This window comes from Polyergus mexicanus, unplaced genomic scaffold, assembly GCF_030449975.1.
Source record: "Polyergus mexicanus isolate NDT 795.1 unplaced genomic scaffold, iyPolMexi1.0 SCAF_10, whole genome shotgun sequence".
Classification (NCBI taxonomy): domain Eukaryota; kingdom Metazoa; phylum Arthropoda; class Insecta; order Hymenoptera; family Formicidae; genus Polyergus; species Polyergus mexicanus.
Genome location: NW_027223330.1, coordinates 8,339,410 through 8,361,050, shown reverse-complemented (window position 1 = coordinate 8,361,050; position 21,641 = coordinate 8,339,410). Strand labels below are relative to the sequence as shown.

Sequence of the window (21,641 nt, the reverse complement as noted above, 5' to 3'; positions counted from 1 at the left end):
AATACCATATTGAAAAAAATTGCTTAATCTTTTTTTATAGCACAAATCAAGCTTCGCAACCTTTTATGAAGTGTCGAAAGGTTTTTCAAGCGCTAATCAAATTAGCTATAGAAGAATTATGTGAAACAGCAGATTCATTGATAGCACCAGTCAGATTAGGGGTGGCACGCCCAACCGCACCGTTTACATTAACGAGTTCAGCTATTGAAGTGATTAATAGTTCAGAGGAATTATTTTCTATAGAGCCTTTAATACCTCACAGTGGTGTTAGTTCACAAACATTGGACGCAGCATTACAAACACAGCAAGCAAACAATAATATAGCAATTTCAAGAGGAGATGTTTCTGCTGTAGATGAAGCAGAAGGTGGAGAAGGTATAAGGAAAAAAAAAACACATTTCTTAATAATGAATGCATTTTTTTGCATCTAAGATAATATATGTCGTGTCTCCAACTACATGAACATATTATGTTTATGTAGAAATACCTATGGACATGGATGGTGATATTAGCGAACATGAGGAATCGGGTGTTTCTGGAACCGCTACTGGTCAACCAATTGGTGAAGTTGACTCGAATGCCGGTGGTGTTGGTGAAGAACAAGCTGGAGACGGTGAATCAGATACAGAATTGGACCTTTTGGCGGAAGCGGAAACTGAATCCGATTCAGATGACAATCATAGCAATCAGGATGCAGCATCCGCGCAACGTAGCGTGCAAACTGGTGCGACCGCTGGTTCCGACGGTGGAATGGGATCGATATTATTGTTCCCCGAGGATGAATCAGGAGAATCGAGTCAACAAGAGGACGATGAAAGTGAAGCCGGTGAAACAGATGAACAAGATAATGAGGATTTCCAAATTGGCGATGAACAATTAGAGCGTAGAAGGTAAATTGTTATTACAAAGTTATTCAGCTTTTTTCAGTACATTTACAAAACTAGCATTTGAAACTTAAGAGGCTCCCTATTTTTCTTTCGTATGAGTGAAAAACATTCGAAAACGCATGCAATAAAAAAATTTATTTTAGAAAGTAGCATCAAAAATATCTTAAAAATATTCTCTTTACCTAGAATTTTGAATAAAAATACCTGGAAGATTAGGGAATCTTTTGACAAGATTTTGACATTTGAATAGACACCCTAAAGATGATTCATAAGCAATCGGAGCAAAAGAATATTTTAATGTATCTTAAATATATGCAGGAAAAAGAGATTATGCTAGATTCCCATGCCTGGGAATGTAATTACTTACGTATTATTTCAGTGGATCGTCCGGTCATTTACATCGTAATAATCTTGCTCCTGTATATATGCAATGGGCAATACGCAATCGTGAATCGAACACGCGTACAGCGGGTTTACGAGTAACAGGTGGAAGTAATTTGGTTTTCATTGATCCTGCATCTTTAAGACGAACCACTGCCACATCGGCTGTTGCAACTGCGCAAGAACCCATAACCATGGGGACCACTGCTAGTTGCCTGGCACGAGCATTTGGAATTGTTATTCGACAAATTGCTGATCTGTTAGTTATCACGCAAGATTATAAGAATCTAGCGCCCACCTTGCCACGATTGATAGAAATTACTTTTCAAGATGCTCTAAATTTACAGGTATGTAAATTCCACAGAGGGTGCCTTCTCCCTATAATTCTCAGGGATAATATACTTATATCTGTTTATACATTTTCAACGTCTTAACAAAATATTGAATATACAATACATATTTTTTGTTGTAATTTTTAGTAATAAAAAATGAAAATATGTTATATGCAAATGAAAAATGTTTATCTTATGAAAGTTGTTCAATGTTTTTAGTACATTTGCAAAACTAGCACTTCAAATTTAAATGGCTCTGTGTTTTTCTTTTGTGTGAGTGCAAAGTATTAAAAAACGCATACATTAAAAGAACTTATTTTTTAGAAAGTTGCACTAAAAATTTTTTTAAATATTCTCTTTATCTAGAATTTTGAACAAAAATAAAATTTTGAAAAATCAGAGAACTTTTTTACGATATTTGAATAAACTTCCAGTTTTTCCACTTTTATTACACTTAAATATATTAAATAACTTGTATGAGTCAAATCAGAAAATAACGAATATTATAACGAATTATGTCTTTCATTAGTCATATTTAGAAGCGCACTTGAAGCCTACTTGGGATTGGTTACTCACGGTGATGGATGCTACAGAGGCACAATTGAGATTCGGAGTATCTTTGACACGTAGCGCGGATCCAACTCATCCCGAACATCCTCTCAATAATACTCCATCTTTGTCCGGTGGTAATTTCAGCGGTTTATTGAACACAGCCGCTCTTTCGCTGACTTTACAAGGAAATACAGGTCGGAACCCTCGTGGCAGTATCACTACCAGCTCGAATATCTCCACTCCTCAAGCTTCAACACGACTCACCGTTGGTTTTGCAGGCGTTGGCGAGCCTCCGAGGAGCAGTAGAGAACGCGAAGGTTTGTCTTATAGTCTATCTTATATTAAGTCCTTAATTTTGATAAATATATTTTTACATATTGGATTGTTTATATTTGATCATGTTCTAAAATACATAACTTATATGATTATACACACATATAGTCTATGCTAACTTTTGACTATTACAGCCAAAAGTTTTTATACAATTACAAAAAGAAATACTTTGCAATATGTTTCAGGTGGCGATGCACACTCGGCGAGACGCGAATTCTTATCATATTGCCTGTCTTTAATGCGCGCTCACAACAGTGAACATAGAGATAGTCTACCAGTTTTAGATGTCTCAGCTTTAAGACATGTCGCTTATGTATTTGATGCACTTGTATATTACATGCGTTCTCTTTCGGAACCTCTTGCTTCCAGAGGTGAGACTCAGAAAGAATCGTCCACTTTTTCCAGTTGGAATGATCAGGTATGTGAAAATGGCTTTATTTAAAATATATATATTTTATTTTTTTTTTTATATATAAATACAATATTATATAATACAAGAAAAAAAAACAGCATAATTTTATTAAACTTCGATAGTGATACTGTTAAAACGATTTGTATTTATAATAATGGAAACACTAAAATTTTTTTTGCATATTAAAAGTTTCAGAAATCAAATTTACCATATATAATTACCAATTTTAAGATTTCTGACATAAAGATGTTGTTTGTAGGATGAAAATGACAATGACGAAGGTGAGGAATATAATTCACCAGCACCAACTGCCATGGAAACAGATTCTGTAGATTATCCAGATTTACTTCAAGTGCCCATATGTGGATCTGGAAATCACGGCAACTCGACACCGAAAGGAAGGAAACATCCTTTTCTACAAAGATCAGATTCTACTTTGTGCCTTGGTTGTCCGCCTCTAGATCCATTTGATACTGTAATAGGTGAAGCGCTGCCGTTGGCTGATCAACCACACTTATTGCAGCCACATTCGAGACGCGAAGATCTCTTTGGCATCCCGAGACAACCAACTTATTCTAATACGGGTGGCTCTAGTCAAAATTCTTTGGAAGGTTTGCCAACAAGACTAGGTCTCTCTGCACGACAGGGCACTGACAGTCATAACAGTCTGACAACTCCAACATTTAGTCAAGTTGTACAAGGACCGCTTTCTAATTCTAATTTAGAATCAAGAAGAAATTCCACTGGGGACTTGAATTCCATCAAATATATGGTAAAATATTTTTCTATAATAATATTAGAGTGCACATTCTCTCTTCTTATACATGAGCTTATAAAATATCTTACAAGCGAGATATTAAAGAAAAGTATATGAATTAATAATTAATACCAAAAAAATTTCAGGATAAATTAAAATCGTGTAATCATGCTAATGAAGGACATTCTCTCGTAGCAGAGCAAATTGATAGAGCACCTATTATAGTATCTACAAATAATCAAAGTGATGCAACAGCGAGTATTAAAGGCAAAGACATATGTAAAAGTAGTAGAAGTGTTATCGTCAGAGCTGGAACAGTAACAGTAAGTGATACCATGATTATTTTTTGTCTATATATATCAAATATATCAACACACCTGTGTATGTATGTGTATATATAGAGTGTTCTAAAATCAGCATTATCTGCTAATGACAAATTTTTGGGAGTATTTGGAGACGATTTTTCCTGAACGAAAATGTTGAGACATCAATAATTTACCACTTATAAATGATTAATAAAGAAGGGCTGTTTACCACCTTTGTGGAGAATTAAAAGATTAACAAAATTACTTTTTTCACTTAAATTCAGATGGAGCTACTTTAACAGAATTTTAATTTAATTATAAAGGTTTAGTTATAAAGCTATATTGTGGTAAAAATCGAAAATTTGCAAAAAATGATTATTTTTCTCGACATTTTTGCTGAAGAAAAAAATCGTTTTCAAATAGTCTCAAGCATCTGTCATGAGCAGGTGATGTACCGACTCTGAGACACTGTGTGTGTATATTATCTATTAATCCACAATTTATTTTCCGAAGGAATCAAATACAAATAAAATCGGTGCGCCTGAAATATTGGTTGTACCAACTATCGATAGTCAAAATGTATCCGAAGAAGTCGATCCAGCTGCCACAAGTCACGAAATATCTGCTCACGAAACCGTTGAAACGAGTCCAATAGATTCCGCCAAAGCGGTATCATCAATCGGAACGAATATCTCGCATAATATCTTGTTAGGACGATGGCGATTGGCATTGGATTTGTTTGGACGAGTTTTTATGGAAGATGTAGGTTTAGAAGCTGGTTCAGTTGTATCCGAATTAGGAGGGTTTCCCGTGAAAGAAGCTAAGTTCCGTAGAGATATGGAAAAACTTAGAAACTCGCAACAAAAAGATATCACTATCAAGGTAATGTATTCATACAAATCAACAATTTATCTGGTAAATATATAACGTAAACTATTTGTAATAAATTATCGAATATCAAATTATCATTCGCGTCAGGTGGAACGAGACAGAACACAGTTATTGGTACAGACAATGAAAGAATTAAATACCCAGTATAATATATATAATAGAAGAGCTTCGAACACTCCGCCTTTGGCAGTGAGTCGAGTTAAAGTCTTTTTCAAGGATGAACCTGGCGAGGGAGCCGGTGTTACTCGAAGCTTTTATACTGCAATTGCTGAAGTTTGTATAAAATACAAACGATAAAATTAGCGTAAGACGGTTCTTAACTATAAGAGGATTTACATTATTATCTCTTTAGGCATTACTTGCGAATGAAAAACTTCCGAATCTCGAAGCGGCACAAGTAGGATCAAAATACACGCAATACAATGTTTTGCAGAAACTGAAAAGCAGGGATCGTGACCGTGATCTCAGACGACAAGTACGTTGATATAAAAAATTAGTTTCCAATTTATTATATAATTATGTATATATGAATATATTATATGATATTATTTTACACAATCTTATTTCAGAATACACGTTCTTCTGGAAAATGTCGCGAGACACGCCGGACTTTATCTTTCGATGCTCGTTCTTTCCACCCATCTAACACAATCGAAGGAAATAATAGTTCTACACCTGGTAGCTCGTCATCCAGTACTCATCCCTTGCCGATTAATCATCCTAGTAACGATCACCTGACCATGCATCAGCAGCAGCTTGGCGACAGATTGTATCCTAAGGTTTTACTCCATGCACTTGTTAAAAATATATTTAAGATTTATATTTGTTCAGTAATGAGCAAATCCATTTTATGGATTTTTTTGTCTTGTATAATTATTATTTGTTTGTTAACATAGGTACATGCTTTACGACCAGCATTGGCTGAAAAGATAACTGGTATGTTGTTGGAATTATCACCGGCCCAACTATTGATGCTATTGGCTTCAGAGGATGCTCTACGACAAAAAGTAGAAGAAGCGTTTGAATTGATTCATAGTCATACTCAAGATTTAACCAGTGAAATGCTGGATCTCGATGTATTTAGCTTAACCGAACGTTGCGCGGCAAATAAGAAGAAATTGGAAAATAGCATTTTAGATGATACCGAAGACAACGCTCCGCTTTTTTATTCTCCCGGTAAACGCGGTTTTTATACACCAAGACAAGGCAGAGGCAGCTATGAACGATTAAATGCATTCAGGAATGTAGGAAGGTAAGTTTTGGATGATTGATTATATGTATATTGATTATATTTTCACTATGCATGTAATAATTAAACTGTTTTATATTTTGCTTTTAGACTTATAGGATTATGCCTCTTACAAAATGAGCTTTGTCCTCTATTTTTGAATCGTCATGTAATTAAATATATCTTAGGAAGGCCTATACGTTTTCACGATCTTGCATTTTTCGATTCTGTTATTTATGAAAGCTTGCGACAACTGGTTATCGACGCTGAAACGAAAGATAGTAATAGCTTATTCTCGGCTTTGGATCTTACATTCAGGTACAACTTTATATTTGCTTCATCTAGTCATATACGTACACGCACGTGATTTTTTTAAATTTATGTTTGCTAAATATTTTTTAGTCAATATAATAAGCGTTATATCAATTCTGAACTCCTTTTTTAACACCCTGAAAATGATTTATTTATATACAAAAAATGTTTTCAACAAAAGTTATATAGTCGAAATAAAAATTGTGAGTTTTCTTTTAAAAAAACCAAATCGATTTTGACGTGACTTCAACAATTCTATTCATGGACAAACCAAAAAAAAAAAATTGTTATGTTATTTTCTCCTGAAAACTAGACTATATTGAAAATATCTTTTTTAAAATAATTTTATTTTTTTCTAATCATTTCTCTAATTAAGCCTTGTGTCCACGATGCTAGAACTCAGTCTGAGAAATGTATAGCCAAACAATTTGCAGTTTTTACGAAAAATTTTATTGGCTACACGTTTCTCGGACCGAGTTGTAGCATCGTGGACACAAGGTTTAAAGTAAAATAAATCGCCCTATACTTACATATACACATACAGCATGTGTTCCTTAATTAATAACATAATCGGAAAAATAATGATTCTATAATAAAAATCAGTTGAAAACGAATAATTTTTTTTTCGTACGAGTTTGTTTTTGACAAAATTACCTTTAAAAATCGAAAAATTGATACTGTATATTATACATATCAATTTTTATTTGATACGTATCAATTTTCGTTTGAATATGAATGATCTTTAATAACACCTTGTGTATGTATGTTTTCATATACAAAATATTAAAGAATAGTTTAGTAAACATTTTTTAAAAGATTGAGTAAACATGGATGGAAAAATCAATTCTGTCACAGTTAAAAGCTATTTTCGATTTTGTTAAAGCAAGTAACTTGTATCTTTTTATCTATCATATGCGATGTGAGAACGAAAGATCTTTATATTCTCACTGATATTTACAGAAGATATTGTACGTATGCATGCATGCATGCATATGCGCACAATTTAATCCGTTATTTCAACGTTTTGAATTTCAGTATTGATTTATGTCCTGAAGAAGGAGGTGGTTCAATCGAGCTTGTATCAAATGGCCGTGACATAGAAGTAACTGCAAATAATGTATATGATTATGTACGCAAATATGCTGAAGTTCGTATGATCAAGGTACAAGAAAAAGCTTTGCATGCCATGCGTGATGGAGTTTTCGATGTCCTTCCTGATGGAGCGCTCGATGGTTTAACTTCCGAAGATTTGAGACTCCTTTTGAACGGAGTCGGAGATATTAACGTGTCAGTTCTGATATCGTATACGTCATTTAATGATGAGTCTGGTGAATCAACAGAAAGATTGGTTAAATTTAAACGTTGGTTATGGTCCATCGTTGAGAAAATGTCACATGTAGAAAGGCAGGACTTGGTAAGAATTTTTACCTAAATTATTTTCCTACTGAAAGACTTGTGAATCTTAATAAATCGGCAATTATTATTTTCAAATTAATGTAAATAAATTATGATCGTATTTATATAATAATTTGTTTTCATATATTGTAGGTATATTTTTGGACTGGTTCTCCTGCGCTACCTGCAAGCGAAGATGGTTTCCAACCAATGCCGACCGTAACAATTCGGCCAGCAGATGATGCGCATCTACCAACCGCAAATACATGTATTTCCCGATTATATGTTCCACTGTACAGCTCTCGTCATGTGTTACGACACAAACTACTTCTCGCTATTAAATCAAAAAATTTTGGATTTGTATGAATTTAATTCTGTGTGGCTATGTTGTATACAAAACAAAGTCACATTGTTGATAATGATACAAGACCGGAGTTGTATATGTTGTTATTTTTTTCCCTCTAGAAAAAAATTTTTAACATTTATAAATTTATAAGGTGTAATTATGCATACGATTTTTTTTGTTCCTGAAAAATAGTTTTTATCTTCATATATATAAAGAGAGAGAATTTTATATTATATAAAATGTCTTATTTAGTCTCTCTCTCTATCTCTCTCTCTCTCTTTCTTTCTCTCTCTTTATAGCGACAAATAAAGTTTTCTCTAAAATCATATGAGACTTCATTTACTTATCTTGAATTTTAATTTATATATGTGTCACATTCACTATTCGAAGCACATAAATTTAATAATAGTCTAATAAACTTATTTCATATAATTATAATTACATCTTTACATTATTCATATTTGCACATAAAAATTATTAATCTTGCTAAAAATTTTCACATTGTGGTAAAAATGTTTTTATTACGCATTTTTAAAATGTAACATAAAATAATGACAAAGTTTTTTTTGATAAACAGGATTTTTTATGTATATCAATAGCCAGTTTCTTGAATAATAGTGATATATGACATGATATATATCACACACACACATTATGTATATATATATAAAACTTAAAAGACTACGTATGACTATCAGATTATAAAATGTGAAATTTAATATTCAAAGTATGGTAAAATTTCTGAACAATATGTATTTCAGTCTCAATACAGAAGCTAAAGAATTATTAATAAATAAATTGTAATATAGTATATATGTAATACCTCAAAAATATTATTAAACATTAATCTCTTTGTTTATTTTGCTAATTACACTCTGTGTGTGTGTGTGTGTGTGTGTGTGTGTTTGTATACACATATACGCGTGCGCATGTATGTGAATTTCTAATTGAAAATTCGTAATTTAAATTAACTAAACATTTTAGATTAAAACAATAAGAAAAGTAATCTAGGAATGTCAAGCTGCCTATTCTGCTGTACTGTTACTTTTTTTGTAAACATAATTACTTTTTAGTATTGGAAATCGTGTTTCTAATATAAAATAATGTAAACTCTGTCACTCTAACACTGCTTAGTCTTGGCATATACATGTATATGTTTTTTACTTTTTCCAGAATTATAACAATATATATTTTCGAAATGATTTATTATTTTAAAAAAGAAAAAAATTCAAGTTTTTTTTTTGTATAGTTTTAAATATATTTTTCCTATATGGTAAACTGAAATAGTAAAAAATAATCCATTATCTTTAATTTACTTAAAAAAAGTCTAATGCTAATATATATTTATATATAATATAATAAATCTCATTATTTATATATATATATAAATTTCTAAAAATCTCGTAAAGAGTTATATACAATAATTATATTACCAATTATTTACTTGACAAAATATCGAGAGAGATAGAAACTTATGTACAATGGTTACCTATTGACCACTTCCTGAACTGTTTTGGGGTAATTTCGCTGTCGATTGGCTTAATTGAGCCAATGTTTCTGGAGTTGCATGCGCTTTTAATATTGAATTTTCTGCTTCTAATTGATTGATACGATCCATAAGCTCAGCTATCTTTTCTTTTAATACTTCCACTTCTTCTCGTACCGCGAACATTAAATGACTTTTAACCAGATCCTAGAAAAGATTATAATATTTTACGACCATTACCATTTATTAAGTTAACAAGCAGTAAATGGTTCTATTACAGTAGCCTCTTACCATAGCTTGTTCAATCTTGTTATCAATTGCCACAGCGCTTGTCCCTGACATACTATAATATAAATTATATGTATATATAAATATATATACACATAGAAATGTATAAATAAAGTTATATAATATAAAAAATGTAATACAACACTGAAATTTGCTATTTATATATATAAATTCTTAACTATGTTTGGTTTTAGATTTGTAAGTGATTACTTGCATGAATACCTTTCATTATCTTCGAGAGTACGATGCTCATCGCTGCCTTGTGTCACCTCAGCCAATGATGATTCCAGAAGAGTCGCATCAGCCGATTGTATGGTAGCAGCATTAGCAACAATACCAGAGATAGATTCTTGTTCAGGATCAGATTGATGAAATGTAATGTTTCCTTGCTGCAGTCCACTCACGACATTTTGACAACCAGTTGTAACTTGCGTAATTTGCACTGGGGCAGTACTATTAGATGTCTGCGGTTGTATCTGCTGAGTCGAAGATGCGATCACTTGAGTTTGCACCGATGCTCCAGAGGGATGAATCGTCGACGAGGTTTGCTGCGCCGTCTGAGGAACTTTATGAATATTTTGCATGCCTTGCATCCCCTGTATGGCAGTTAGTGGCTCGGAAATTTGGGTCATCTGCGGGTTTTGCGTTTGCAAAGGTTGCTGACAGGAAGCTGCGTCCGATTGATGCTGCGTTACGAGAATATTCGGTGTCTGAGAGGTCGAGACTGAAGTTTGCTGCACCGGCTGACAAATATTCTGCACTGGTAAGGATTGATTTTGCGCGCTCACCGTCACATATGTTTCCTCGTTTGAATGAGGAATGTTCTGCTGTGATGTGCTATTACTAGTTTGAGTTATGATAGGAATAGAACCTTGGGGCATACTCTGAGGCTGCCCTAAATTGTTAGGATGAGTGGCTTGCAAATTGGAGGGTAACGTAGATCCTTGACCACCTTGCGGAGGTTGCTGTTGTTGCTGTTGAGTGACTATCGGTTGGGTTTGAGATTGAAAATATTGTGGGATTTGTTGCGTAGGCGGCTGCTGCACTTTAGCTTGGGTTTGCGTAGGATTATGCTGTACATTGGGAGGTATTGAATTGTTTACTGCATAATTTGCATTCGAAACCGATTGTGCAGGATTACTCGAAACAGCGATCGATGAATGCACTTTGTCCGGGTGAGACGATACCGGTCCATTAGTGTCAATATTAATTCCTTTATCATCGGTCACTACGGATTGTTTCGCAGCCTCCGGAACAACAATTCCGCTATCGGTCACTCCATAAGATATGCACACCTCGTTTGGATCGGACACCTTGGGAGTACCGATAGCTGTCGATTGATTGACAGACGTATGATCCAAGTAATCCATGCAGGTCCACCGTCCTCTCTTGAACGGCTCTGTACTTTCAATCTTGACCACTTTGAATCTCTCGTTCCTACCATGGGAGTGAACTTCTCGCAGATCAGAGTCCTGCTTAACATTACTCGACAGTAGATTGATTATGTTGTTGTCAGTGACGGATGTTATATCCAGAGTATTGATATTGCTATCGTTAACCGAATTACTGACATTGCTACCCTCGGAGGGTACGATCGCCAGGCCGTATTGCGAGCTGGTGGGGATCACCGGTGCCGTGCTGAGGGCGGCATGGCTCGTGTTGAAGAAGACGTCCTCCTTGGAGAACGTGTCCTCGGAGTAGCTCGGCGTCTCGATGTCGAGGTCGGTGATGCGCGAGTGCTCCACGGAATTGTCCTCCGTGTGCGACTCGTCCAGGTCGTCGTTGGAATCCTCGCCGGCGTCATTGCTCATGCGGCAGCCTACGGTGACGCTGGTGATCTGAAAGGACGACGTTTTCTTCCGATTGCACTGACTCCCGCCGATCGTTCCCGCTTGCACGTTGCCCGGGGCGATCAGGGTAACCTGCTGCTGATGCAGCCTGTCTACCTCACCCAGACGGATCGTCTCCGTGGTGGTGCGATGAACCGGGTTCGATATCTTCCTGCTGCTACTACCATCCGACAGCTTGTGCGATTTTCTGTGCACATTATCTGCCATTATTATGGAAACTTAACATACGAGAGACACGATCGCTGCATCCGTCCTCTCGAAGCATGGTAGAACCGACATCATCTCGTTCAGTCTCTCATCGCGATCTCTCCTCATAGGTATGTCTCTTCAATTGTTACCGAGATCTAGATGCTAGATCCGTAAGATGATTCTCTCGCTAATCCTCTCAATCGTTCGCAGCACCGCATGCTCCAACTCCCGTGGAAGACACGAGACGACGATTCGAAGGCATACTCTTTGCTTTTTAGATGTTGACAGTTCGTTCTCTGTTACATTATATTAATTTTACGGGAAAGAAGCGTATTCGCTCCAACACCGTCCGTTCGTGAAAAATCGAGTCTCGGCTCTTCTATTGCGCGTTGACAAATGTCACCTATCCTCGTTTCTTCAACAATCGCAGTCCCGTTCGAGCACGAAATTCGCGTTCGAAATTGCTATCTCGAGAGCAAAATATGTATGTTATCCATGTTCCCTTTTTATACATGTGTATCACGCGTTATATACTGTATAGGTAAGCGGGCAGTTTAAAAATGGCTTCCGAGAGATTTTGCGGTTTTCACGCTAGGAAAATTTCGAATCGTTTGATTGAGCGATCAAAAATGAAGCTATTTTCATTTGCTATGGAACGCAAAATTTCTTCATCCTGATTGGTCGTGGAACACCTTCAAGGATCTGTTTTACTCTAGAGGTATATATATATATATATGTAGTATATACCTTCTCATACATCGCCCTGTTGCTTCTTTTCAACGACGTCACCTAATCGTTGACCACGGACAGTTCTGTATATTAATATTAGATCTACATATTATTTTAGAGTCCTAGAATCATATGTAGATCATCTAATATGTAGATCATCTAATATGTAGATCACCTGCACTAATAGTGTTTTCAAATGCAGTCTATTATATTTCTGCGATATATCTTTATAGCTGAACTGGCTACACTACTGACACCAGTTCAGAGTTTATCTTTTTCTCTCTACATTTAAAGGAGAAAGACAAACTCTGACTAGTGCAGTCAGTTTAGCTACAAAGAACAGATAATATATATCTTATATGCCTATAGTCTACGGTGAAATTTGATGCAAGATCAGCCATATTTAATTGGGCAAAATTTGATATGGCGATCCTGTGGATTTCAACGTTTTAGAAGAAAGGTTAAAGTGAAGTTAAAATAATCTTGTTTTTTGCCCGATCTTAAGAAAATGGATCGTACCAGTGTAGGAAGTTCGTTAGGAAGGATTTTATCCTCTCCTAGGAAACGAATATCGATTGTTCAATCATTAAAGAAAAATAGTTCGTAAGTTCTTTTTAGCGTATGATTCGATTATATATAATTATATTGGCATGTTTCTTTATAAGAATAATACAAAAAAAATTACTTTAAGAAAAAAAAAACATTTATGTCCTTTTAAAACTTTTTATTAATTTACGGAATTAAACTTTTTTTGTATTATTATTATTATATATATATATATATATAATATAATTAATTATTATTATTATTTTATCTAGTATTCATATAATTGTATTTGATTTTAGTTCAACAAGCATATCTGGGCGTACAAATCAATCCGTACAAATAATATGCAGAACACAGAGTCATACAGTAGAAAGCTTTGGCTCTCCACTGCCAGTCTTAGTTACCGAAGCATTAACATTTGTAGATCGGAATACAACTGTCAGTGTAAATGTATCTGTAGATGGTTGGGCTTGGCTTGTATATGGCCGCAAATTACTTGTATGGCAATGTAAAGCTAATATTCATGATCCCAAACAAAGAAGAACTTTCAAGACACAGTGTCGTGAACTGTTGCTGCCACAAAGTGATTTGGCTCATAAAGCAAATTGTATAGCAGTTTGGGTACCACCTAATCAGCAGGTACTTAAAAAGAATTAGATTCCTACAAGTAAACCTTGGAATATGTATTCTCAATACATTGATATATTTTGCAAAAATATGACCGAGTAATAAGAAGAGAATACAAAATTTTTGTAAAAAATATATATATATATAACTTATGTATGTTCTTATCCAACAGGTACCTAGCTGTATGGCAGTATCACCAGAGGGAGTAGTACGTTTCTGGGCTAGTATAGCACATGAGGGATCGTCTGTAGAAACCAGTGCTGAACTTGCGGGACAGGAAGTAGATTGTCTTATACATGTACCAGGTCATGGGTGTATTTTAGCTACAACTACATGCACAGTGGCATTGTTACAGCCACAATACAACAATGGAAAAAACAATATCACATGCCAAGTACTTCGGACTAGTCAAGGATGGTTTGGTGGTATAGGTCGTAGAATGACCTCCCTCATTTTTGGTGCGATACCACAATCGCCCGTTACGGAAACAAAATTGGTAAAGGTTACATGTACATCGTTGGACGAGGGAGGATCTAGAGTTCTCATTCTTGCAGGATCTTCCTTGCAATATTGGTTTTTTTCTCCTAATGAACAAGAAAAAATGGAATTTGATGAAGATATCACTCATATTGTTCAGCAAGCATTCCAGAGAAAAATTTGGGAATCAAGCCCTCAAGGTATGAACACATGGTTCATTGATATGCAAACATGTGAAGAAGGAATAGTCCTTTTAATGGCAGCTTGCGCCGATACGTCCGTCCAAATTCATTTCGCGCTTGGATTATTACCTCTGACCGATACAATATTGTCAAATTCATTCAAATGGTTTATACCAATTAAAATTGGCCCGTTATTTTATCATGACGATATAGAGTCCATGCTAGTATCCTATCATTTTATACTATGCAGTTGGGAGGCAATTATATACAATCAGCATAATGTACTTGTAATTAATACTGCATCCGAAGTCGAGCAGGATAAAATCGATTTAGTGAGGGGCGGCGAGGACAGTATACTTGGTGGTGCTATATGTTCGGCGACTCCAGTATTATTCACAAGAAGTGTTGGCTTTGTCTCTATTACACCGGTAGATTTTGCGTTGCAAGATTTCAATGCATATTCAGATGCTACTGCTAGCATGGATTATATTTCTAAAGTAAATCAAACGGTGCAGAACTTTTCCACTCTTATAAGTAACGATGAACTTCAAGATATGTACTGCAGCTCTGACGTGACTACGCAATTACGTGCCGCGTTTCTTCTAAGTCTGCGACAAAATAAGATGCAATGCAACGAGATTCTCTCTCAACTTTTCCCTTTACAAGAAGATCCGGTGATGGATATTGACGCTACCCTCGATACGCTCGTTTTAAAAGTTGCCAAAATTTTGATCGACGATTATCCTGCAAACGATCCAAGATGGATTCATCATAGAGATCTGTCAATGACGATAAATGCAGTCACCTCTATGCAAATACCTCATCAATTGGAAGGAAAGCAAAAGGCGTTAGATCTTTTCAATGTATTCTTGAAGGAGCACAATTTGTGGAGTAGGTTTTGCGCAGTTACATGCAGAGGAACTATCATGTCCACCTCTCATGTACTCGGTGAATACACAGAGAAGATAGTCGCGGCATTGACTTTGTACAATTTACAAAATAGATATGCTGAAATTATAGACACGGTTATAGATCAGACATTGAATCAAAAGGAAACTCACGTGTCCGATGAACTTACGGCACGCGATGTATTCTACCGTGAAGTAAGTACAGTACACTTATTTCTGCCAACCTTGGTAGAAAATGCATGCGAGATTACACAATCTGAAAGACCTTTGCAACAAGTTGGACAATATATTGTACAAGTTAACGCTATTTTATTGGCTATATTATATGAAGTAGTGAAATATCGTCAGTATAATGCTGAGCGCTTTGTCCCTGCGAAATTCTTGAATGAAATAACTGAATATCTTCCCTGGACAGCGGCACCAGGTAAACATGGCTTAAGGAGTTGTCTTAATACGATGCAAAGCATTACTGTTAAATATGGTATAATGGGAACTAGCGATTCGACTATTAAGAACGAATTGTACGAACAATTAGTTAGTTTAATTGATTTAATATTAGACGGAAGAAAATGTCACTTGGAAAGCATTCGTGGTACGGAAAAATTTGAAGTACTTTTAAAACAATACGAAACGGAACGCGCTAATTTGATACAACCGCTGATTAAGGAGGAGCAATATGATAATGCTGCCATGCTGGCTGAAAAATATTGCGATTTTCCTTCGCTTGTGCAAATTTGTGAATTAACTAACAATAAAAATCGACTGGACGGATATGTAGAAAAATTCGCAGCGCAAGATTTTGCTGGATTTTTATTTTCTTGGTATGTTAAAGACGGACGTCAAGGACAATTGATCGAAAGATGCAGACGCGGCGGTACTGCAGAATTAACAGAAAAACTATCGGAACATCCCACTTTGTCCTGGGTACAAGCGGCATTAACTGACGAATTGCAAGTCGCTGCTAATACACTCCTTACATTGGCAGCTCAAGAACATGAACTGGTCACTCGTAAAAAATCGATACTTTCGTTAGCTAAATTGGCTCTACTTGCATCGGATGAACAGAAAGATAAAATAGTAGATTGCGTAGAAACTATTAACAGTGAGTTGACGCTCATAGCTTATCAAGAGGATCTACCAGCGCAAGTGCTTACAATGTACGGTTACGACATTAAGAATCTACGAGTACTCGTACCAAGAGAATTAATTATGTTATATACTTCGAACGACAATGTCATAGCCAACGAATATGATTTCAAGAAAGCTCTCGATTTACTTGATTACGTGGAACACGAAGAGGATAAATCAGCCATGAGATTACAAATTTGGGCGCGTGCGGCTCGGCGAAATCAATGGGACAACGTAGAAAAGAATCCTGAGCAACAAGTTCAAGAGACATTATTCTTCAAATTAATGGACCTAGCATATTTTATGGGTAAGCACGATACAAAACATTTACAGTTTCATGCAAAAGTTTTATAAACATATTCATGTGTATACATTTTTTGCTATATAGGTGGGAAAGCAGATGAATTTTTACCATACATTGATATGCTTTTGAAAGAACCAGAGCTTGGAGAGCTTGCTGCGTCGAATAACTTTCAGTTTCTTATAAAATTAATATATGAATACGCTTATCGAAACTATTAACAAAGAAAATATTTGTGAGAACGATACAATAATCTTATCTAACAAAGAAAAATTGTTATACAATATCATATGGTGAAACAGCAGTATTATGTGATATATTAGAATTGCTCGTTAAATTTATCCATAATTATTTATATTAAGGTCAATTATTTTTATCTAGCTTTTATATAAATAAAAAAATATTGTATCTATAACATACAGTTTGATACTTTAAGTTATTTTAAATTTATTACGAGAACAAATCCTTACATGTTAAATATAATTAGTTGTAAATAAAATATTATAAATACATTTATAAATAAATCTCTTTTTGACGAGTTTTCATAATACATATTTTGCATTCTTATGATATATCTTACCTGATTTGGTGACCTACATTCCATTTCTGGAATTCAAAATGAGTAAAATATAAACATGGAAATATAAAAATTAATGTATAATATAAAGAAAAGATAGATTTTTATTATGAGAGAATGTGGAAAGAGAATATTACCTGCACATTTATTGAGGGAAGTGACATTTTGTATACGAAGGTATATGTAAGGACAGCGTGAATTGATACATTTAAAGTCGTCAATTATACTAATCTCTTTGTGTACATCAATTTGCTGACATATATGTTCTTCATCGAATCGATTCCAAGAACAAGCTTTTATCATTCCATATCCAAAATTATGAACCTACCATAAATATTAATGAATGTGTCAAAGCATACAATTTTAATAGGTAATCAACAGAAATTTCAACAGATTATATCATTAATTAATTAATTAATTAAGTTAAAAATAATCATTCTTAATATTTTCCTCATGTGAAATAATTTTCTAATGGAAATAAATTTTAATTTCTTTTTTATGACATGATTTTTTGGAAATATTTACTGTAATTGTAATCTTCTTTGCATTAATTATGTACTGTGGATGCAATCTATATGTAATTGATTTTGAAGGACTTATGTACTCCTCTATTTCATCTTTAAACTCTGAGGATCCATTCGCAAAATTCGACATAACTACCGGCCTTAGAATTCGTGGTACTAAAACAAAATGAATAGCATTTATTATAGATATAAATATGCGTATATATATATATATATATATGTGTGTGTGTGTGTGTGTGTGTGTGTGTGTGTGCGCGCGCGCGCGCGCGTGCGCGCGCGCGTGCGTGCGTGCGTGTACATGTGCGCGCGCTATGTTTAATTATATATGTATATAAATATGCTCTTTAATATTTATTTGATAAATTATGCTTATGTTACTTACTTGTTGACAAATATTGTATAATAGCATCGATATTAGGACCGCGTATTGAACGATCTTGCTCTGATAATATAAATGGTTGAAAAAAATCAGAATTTTGTTCTGATACATAATATAAAAAGTGCAGATCTGTAATTATATACCATATTATATATTAGTTCATCTCTCTCTCTTTTTTTATATCCTTTTATCTATTTATTTTTTTCAAAGCATGAAAATGTATTTGTTTCTTTTTGCACGTAGAAATTTAAAGAAATCATAAAAAATTTGAAAAGATACAGAGCTGATGAAAAGAATATTTTATTACCAGGATAAAGATGCTTAATTTCTCGTAATAATTTCAAAATGGTCTGTTGTTCCGTTTCTGAAAACAGATGAGTTAATGGAGCCAATATTAGTATTACTTGACCAAGATTTCCTATTGTATGTTGCTGCCATTTTGCCTGCCAAGTTTCATTCAAATAATTAAATACTGTATTCAAAATTGTATTGAAATCCAAATACGTGGGCCCTATATATAATTTTTTAAAACATTAATCGTATAAAGTAATTAATATGATATATATCAAATCAAACTCACATGAAATCTTTGTAAAATTAGATACAGCGTGATAAGCAAGACTAGGACTATTTGTCATATTAAGCAACCATTGTCCTGATGTAGCATGCAGAATTCCCATTTTTGAACCATACATTGATATATCTAAGTCATCTATTAACGTTCTGATAAGAACGGAGCATAAGTAAAAATAGAGCTGTTGATTAATTAATTAATATTTATATCATCTTTAATATATCATGTTTTAAAATTTGTACAGTGCGATGAAGTTCATTGTTTTCGACTTACGCAATAAAATTCATTGTATATTCCTTAGTCCAAGAACCATCAAATACGATTAATACTTCCACTTGCGGATAATGTTTTTCATTTCGACAAAATAATTCTGTCAAGAAATGTTCTTTTGCATAAATATGAAATTTGGTAACCGCGTAATCAACCAATCGTTTAAGAGCTTCTGGAGATTTAAACATAATTCCATTATGATGGGCCAAGAGATAAGATGCAGCATATGCCTGTTATAAATATATAATTTGTATTAACTTATATATATATATATATATATATATATATATATATATATATATATATTACATTTATGTTCTATAAAATTTAATAATATCTATAATATACAGTACACAAGTCTATATGTTAATTTTTTTCTACGCATACATTATATTTCTATTACATAATATATATGTTACAAAACCTGTTCATTCAAAAATGTCTTTGGTATAGCATACGAGAAAGCCCTCTTCCTGTCACAAACTTTAATATTTTCATCAAATAGAGTTATACCTTCCTCTGAATAATACATATCAAGGATTTGACTCAAACGAAGACTGTTAAAGTTGTCCACCCAAGTTTGCATCTTATTTGCTATGATGAGACCTATATATGGATCATACAGCAAAGAATGTAAATTATATATGTACGTGTATGACACAATAGAAAAGCTAAAGTATCAGAAAAGTTACAGATATTTTATATCATTTTTTTGTATAATAAAAAAAATTACAGATATTTACCATCAATGTCACCGATTATCTCAGCACGCGTGGCATCAAAATAGCCATTATTATTATTTAAATAATAAACATTAGGACGCATAGTATTATTCCAAAATCCGGTAGCTCCAAGCTCCATATCAGAGTTTAATATAGGTCCTTGATATACTACCATTTCCGCTAATTCGCCTAAAAAAAAATAATATTCTATTTTATGATTTTAATTTCAAGATAAGAAAATGATACACATATAGATCTCGTTATTGGAAATATTCTACCTGCTATTGTTGCTAGCCATATATTGTCTAATTTTATAGACGAATTAAGCAAAAGAAGATATGACATTGATCTATTGTGAATCATTTCATTTCTTGGCACAATAAAGTCAATTTCTTCAAAATAATTCACATTATCTGATATAGTATTAATTCTTTCTGTGGAAACAAGATTACGCTTAAATATATTATATTTTTAAACATACACGTAATCATATTTTAAATTCTTATAAATATTTTCCATCTCATTTTTATATACACAACAAAATATTTAAATCTTAAGATACAATATATTCTATTTTGCAACAGTTGTGGATACAATACCAGATGTCATCATATTAATTGTTTGATTTAATTCAACATTTTGATGCTGAAGAGAAGCAGCGATAGCTGCTATAATAGCACCTGGGGCAATTGTTCCATATGGTGTAAGGATTATACCGTATTCTTTTGGGCATTCCAAATCAGCAAATAAAGCTCTATCTATATCGTATATATACAGTTATACAGTTTATTTCAATTTGAAATATTTTTTATAATAAATATGAATAATTTGTTCGTAAATAAAAAAGCATTACCTGTCAATTTTTGGCCGATTTCTTGACATAGTATACTTGTGCCATGTAAACTTTCTTTCATTATTGTATTTGAAATAGCTAAATGTAAAGTGCATCGTTCTATTGCTGTAAGTGTATCAAATGGGAAAAGTTGCGGTTTCCCTGGTACCATTTCTTTTATCAGTTTATATTTAATATTTTGTCGTCTAAATCCAAAGGGAAATATTCCATCCTTTGCCTGTATATCTTTATAGTGTTTGATGCCATCAAGTTTAAATCTAATGTATGGAAAGGAGAAAAAAAATGCAGTATATATATATATATATATATATATATATACATACGCTATAGACCTGCACGTATGCACATACGCAAAATTATAAAATTTGTATTAAATTCATATTTCAATATAATTATAATTATAATATTTTAATATCAGATTTTAATATAATATTTAATTTCCACTTATATATTAAAAATTTACGTACCTATGCATTAAAGAAGATGACATTGTTCTCATATCCATTGTAGTATAAAAGTATTTTTCTGCTTTACGAATGATATCTAATAATACACGTATATTCAGAGGAAGGTGGAAATCTTGTATATTATTATTCATGTAACATTCCTTAAGCTCATCTGGTATTCTAAATTGAGATTCTGTTAGACGTATCCCTGGAAAACGTAACAAGCTATAAAGTGTCGATACTTTCAACAAATAAATAAATAAACAAAAGAATAAGTAAGTAAATAAATACATGTATATATAGTAAACTTATGTTATATTGTTAATCATACATTTTCGTGAATAACATTGTCATTGATATCTTATTGTAACATACCGTAATATGTTATTAGTAAAATTTTGAGAAAATCCATCTTAATATAGAATATTGCAGCTTGCATTGCAAATACAATGTT

The 21,641-nt window shown here is 33.6% G+C and overlaps 4 protein-coding genes across 6 annotated transcripts in view; 2 read left to right on the top strand and 2 right to left on the bottom strand.

The window, feature by feature from the left end:
• Positions 1-8,433, top strand: part of Hyd (E3 ubiquitin-protein ligase UBR5) — a 16,266-nt gene extending 7,833 nt beyond the window's left edge. For 2 of the 3 annotated variants that reach the window (XM_070303650.1, XM_070303648.1), the window contains exons 23-37: positions 41-375; positions 482-890; positions 1,267-1,615; positions 2,130-2,469; positions 2,671-2,903; positions 3,157-3,669; positions 3,801-3,977; positions 4,473-4,841; positions 4,938-5,123; positions 5,203-5,325; positions 5,420-5,629; positions 5,747-6,102; positions 6,190-6,396; positions 7,426-7,804; positions 7,939-8,433. In XM_070303650.1, the coding sequence (XP_070159751.1) occupies positions 41-375; positions 482-890; positions 1,267-1,615; positions 2,130-2,469; positions 2,671-2,903; positions 3,157-3,669; positions 3,801-3,977; positions 4,473-4,841; positions 4,938-5,123; positions 5,203-5,325; positions 5,420-5,629; positions 5,747-6,102; positions 6,190-6,396; positions 7,426-7,804; positions 7,939-8,151 (4,399 nt within the window). In that variant the 3' untranslated portion in view covers positions 8,152-8,433. The remainder of the gene's footprint in view (positions 1-40; positions 376-481; positions 891-1,266; positions 1,616-2,129; positions 2,470-2,670; positions 2,904-3,156; positions 3,670-3,800; positions 3,978-4,472; positions 4,842-4,937; positions 5,124-5,202; positions 5,326-5,419; positions 5,630-5,746; positions 6,103-6,189; positions 6,397-7,425; positions 7,805-7,938) is intronic. The other variant, XM_070303649.1, reaches the window with a different exon arrangement.
• Positions 7,969-12,763, bottom strand: LOC138937401 (protein bunched, class 2/F/G isoform). Its single transcript, XM_070303653.1, has 4 exons — positions 10,128-12,763; positions 9,909-9,960; positions 9,621-9,824; positions 7,969-9,409 (listed from the first exon to the last, which is right to left on the bottom strand). The coding sequence occupies exons 1-3, from the start codon at positions 11,960-11,962 to the stop codon at positions 9,621-9,623; spliced, it is 2,091 nt and encodes a 696-aa protein (XP_070159754.1). The 5' UTR covers positions 11,963-12,763; the 3' UTR covers positions 7,969-9,409.
• Positions 12,556-17,345, top strand: Nup133 (nuclear pore complex protein Nup133). The gene is made up of 5 exons (XM_070303651.1): positions 12,556-12,662; positions 13,179-13,276; positions 13,519-13,858; positions 14,019-16,848; positions 16,930-17,345. Exons 2-5 carry the CDS (start codon positions 13,182-13,184, stop codon positions 17,061-17,063), a joined length of 3,399 nt encoding a protein of 1,132 aa, XP_070159752.1. The 5' UTR covers positions 12,556-12,662; positions 13,179-13,181; the 3' UTR covers positions 17,064-17,345.
• LOC138937400 (uncharacterized) lies at positions 17,165-21,641 on the bottom strand. The gene is made up of 14 exons (XM_070303652.1): positions 21,563-21,641; positions 21,209-21,395; positions 20,742-20,998; positions 20,488-20,646; positions 20,167-20,322; positions 19,910-20,077; positions 19,591-19,772; positions 19,170-19,396; positions 18,903-19,045; positions 18,630-18,833; positions 18,326-18,451; positions 17,945-18,099; positions 17,557-17,743; positions 17,165-17,448 (listed from the first exon to the last, which is right to left on the bottom strand). Exons 1-14 carry the CDS (start codon positions 21,624-21,626, stop codon positions 17,309-17,311), a joined length of 2,355 nt encoding a protein of 784 aa, XP_070159753.1. The 5' UTR covers positions 21,627-21,641; the 3' UTR covers positions 17,165-17,308.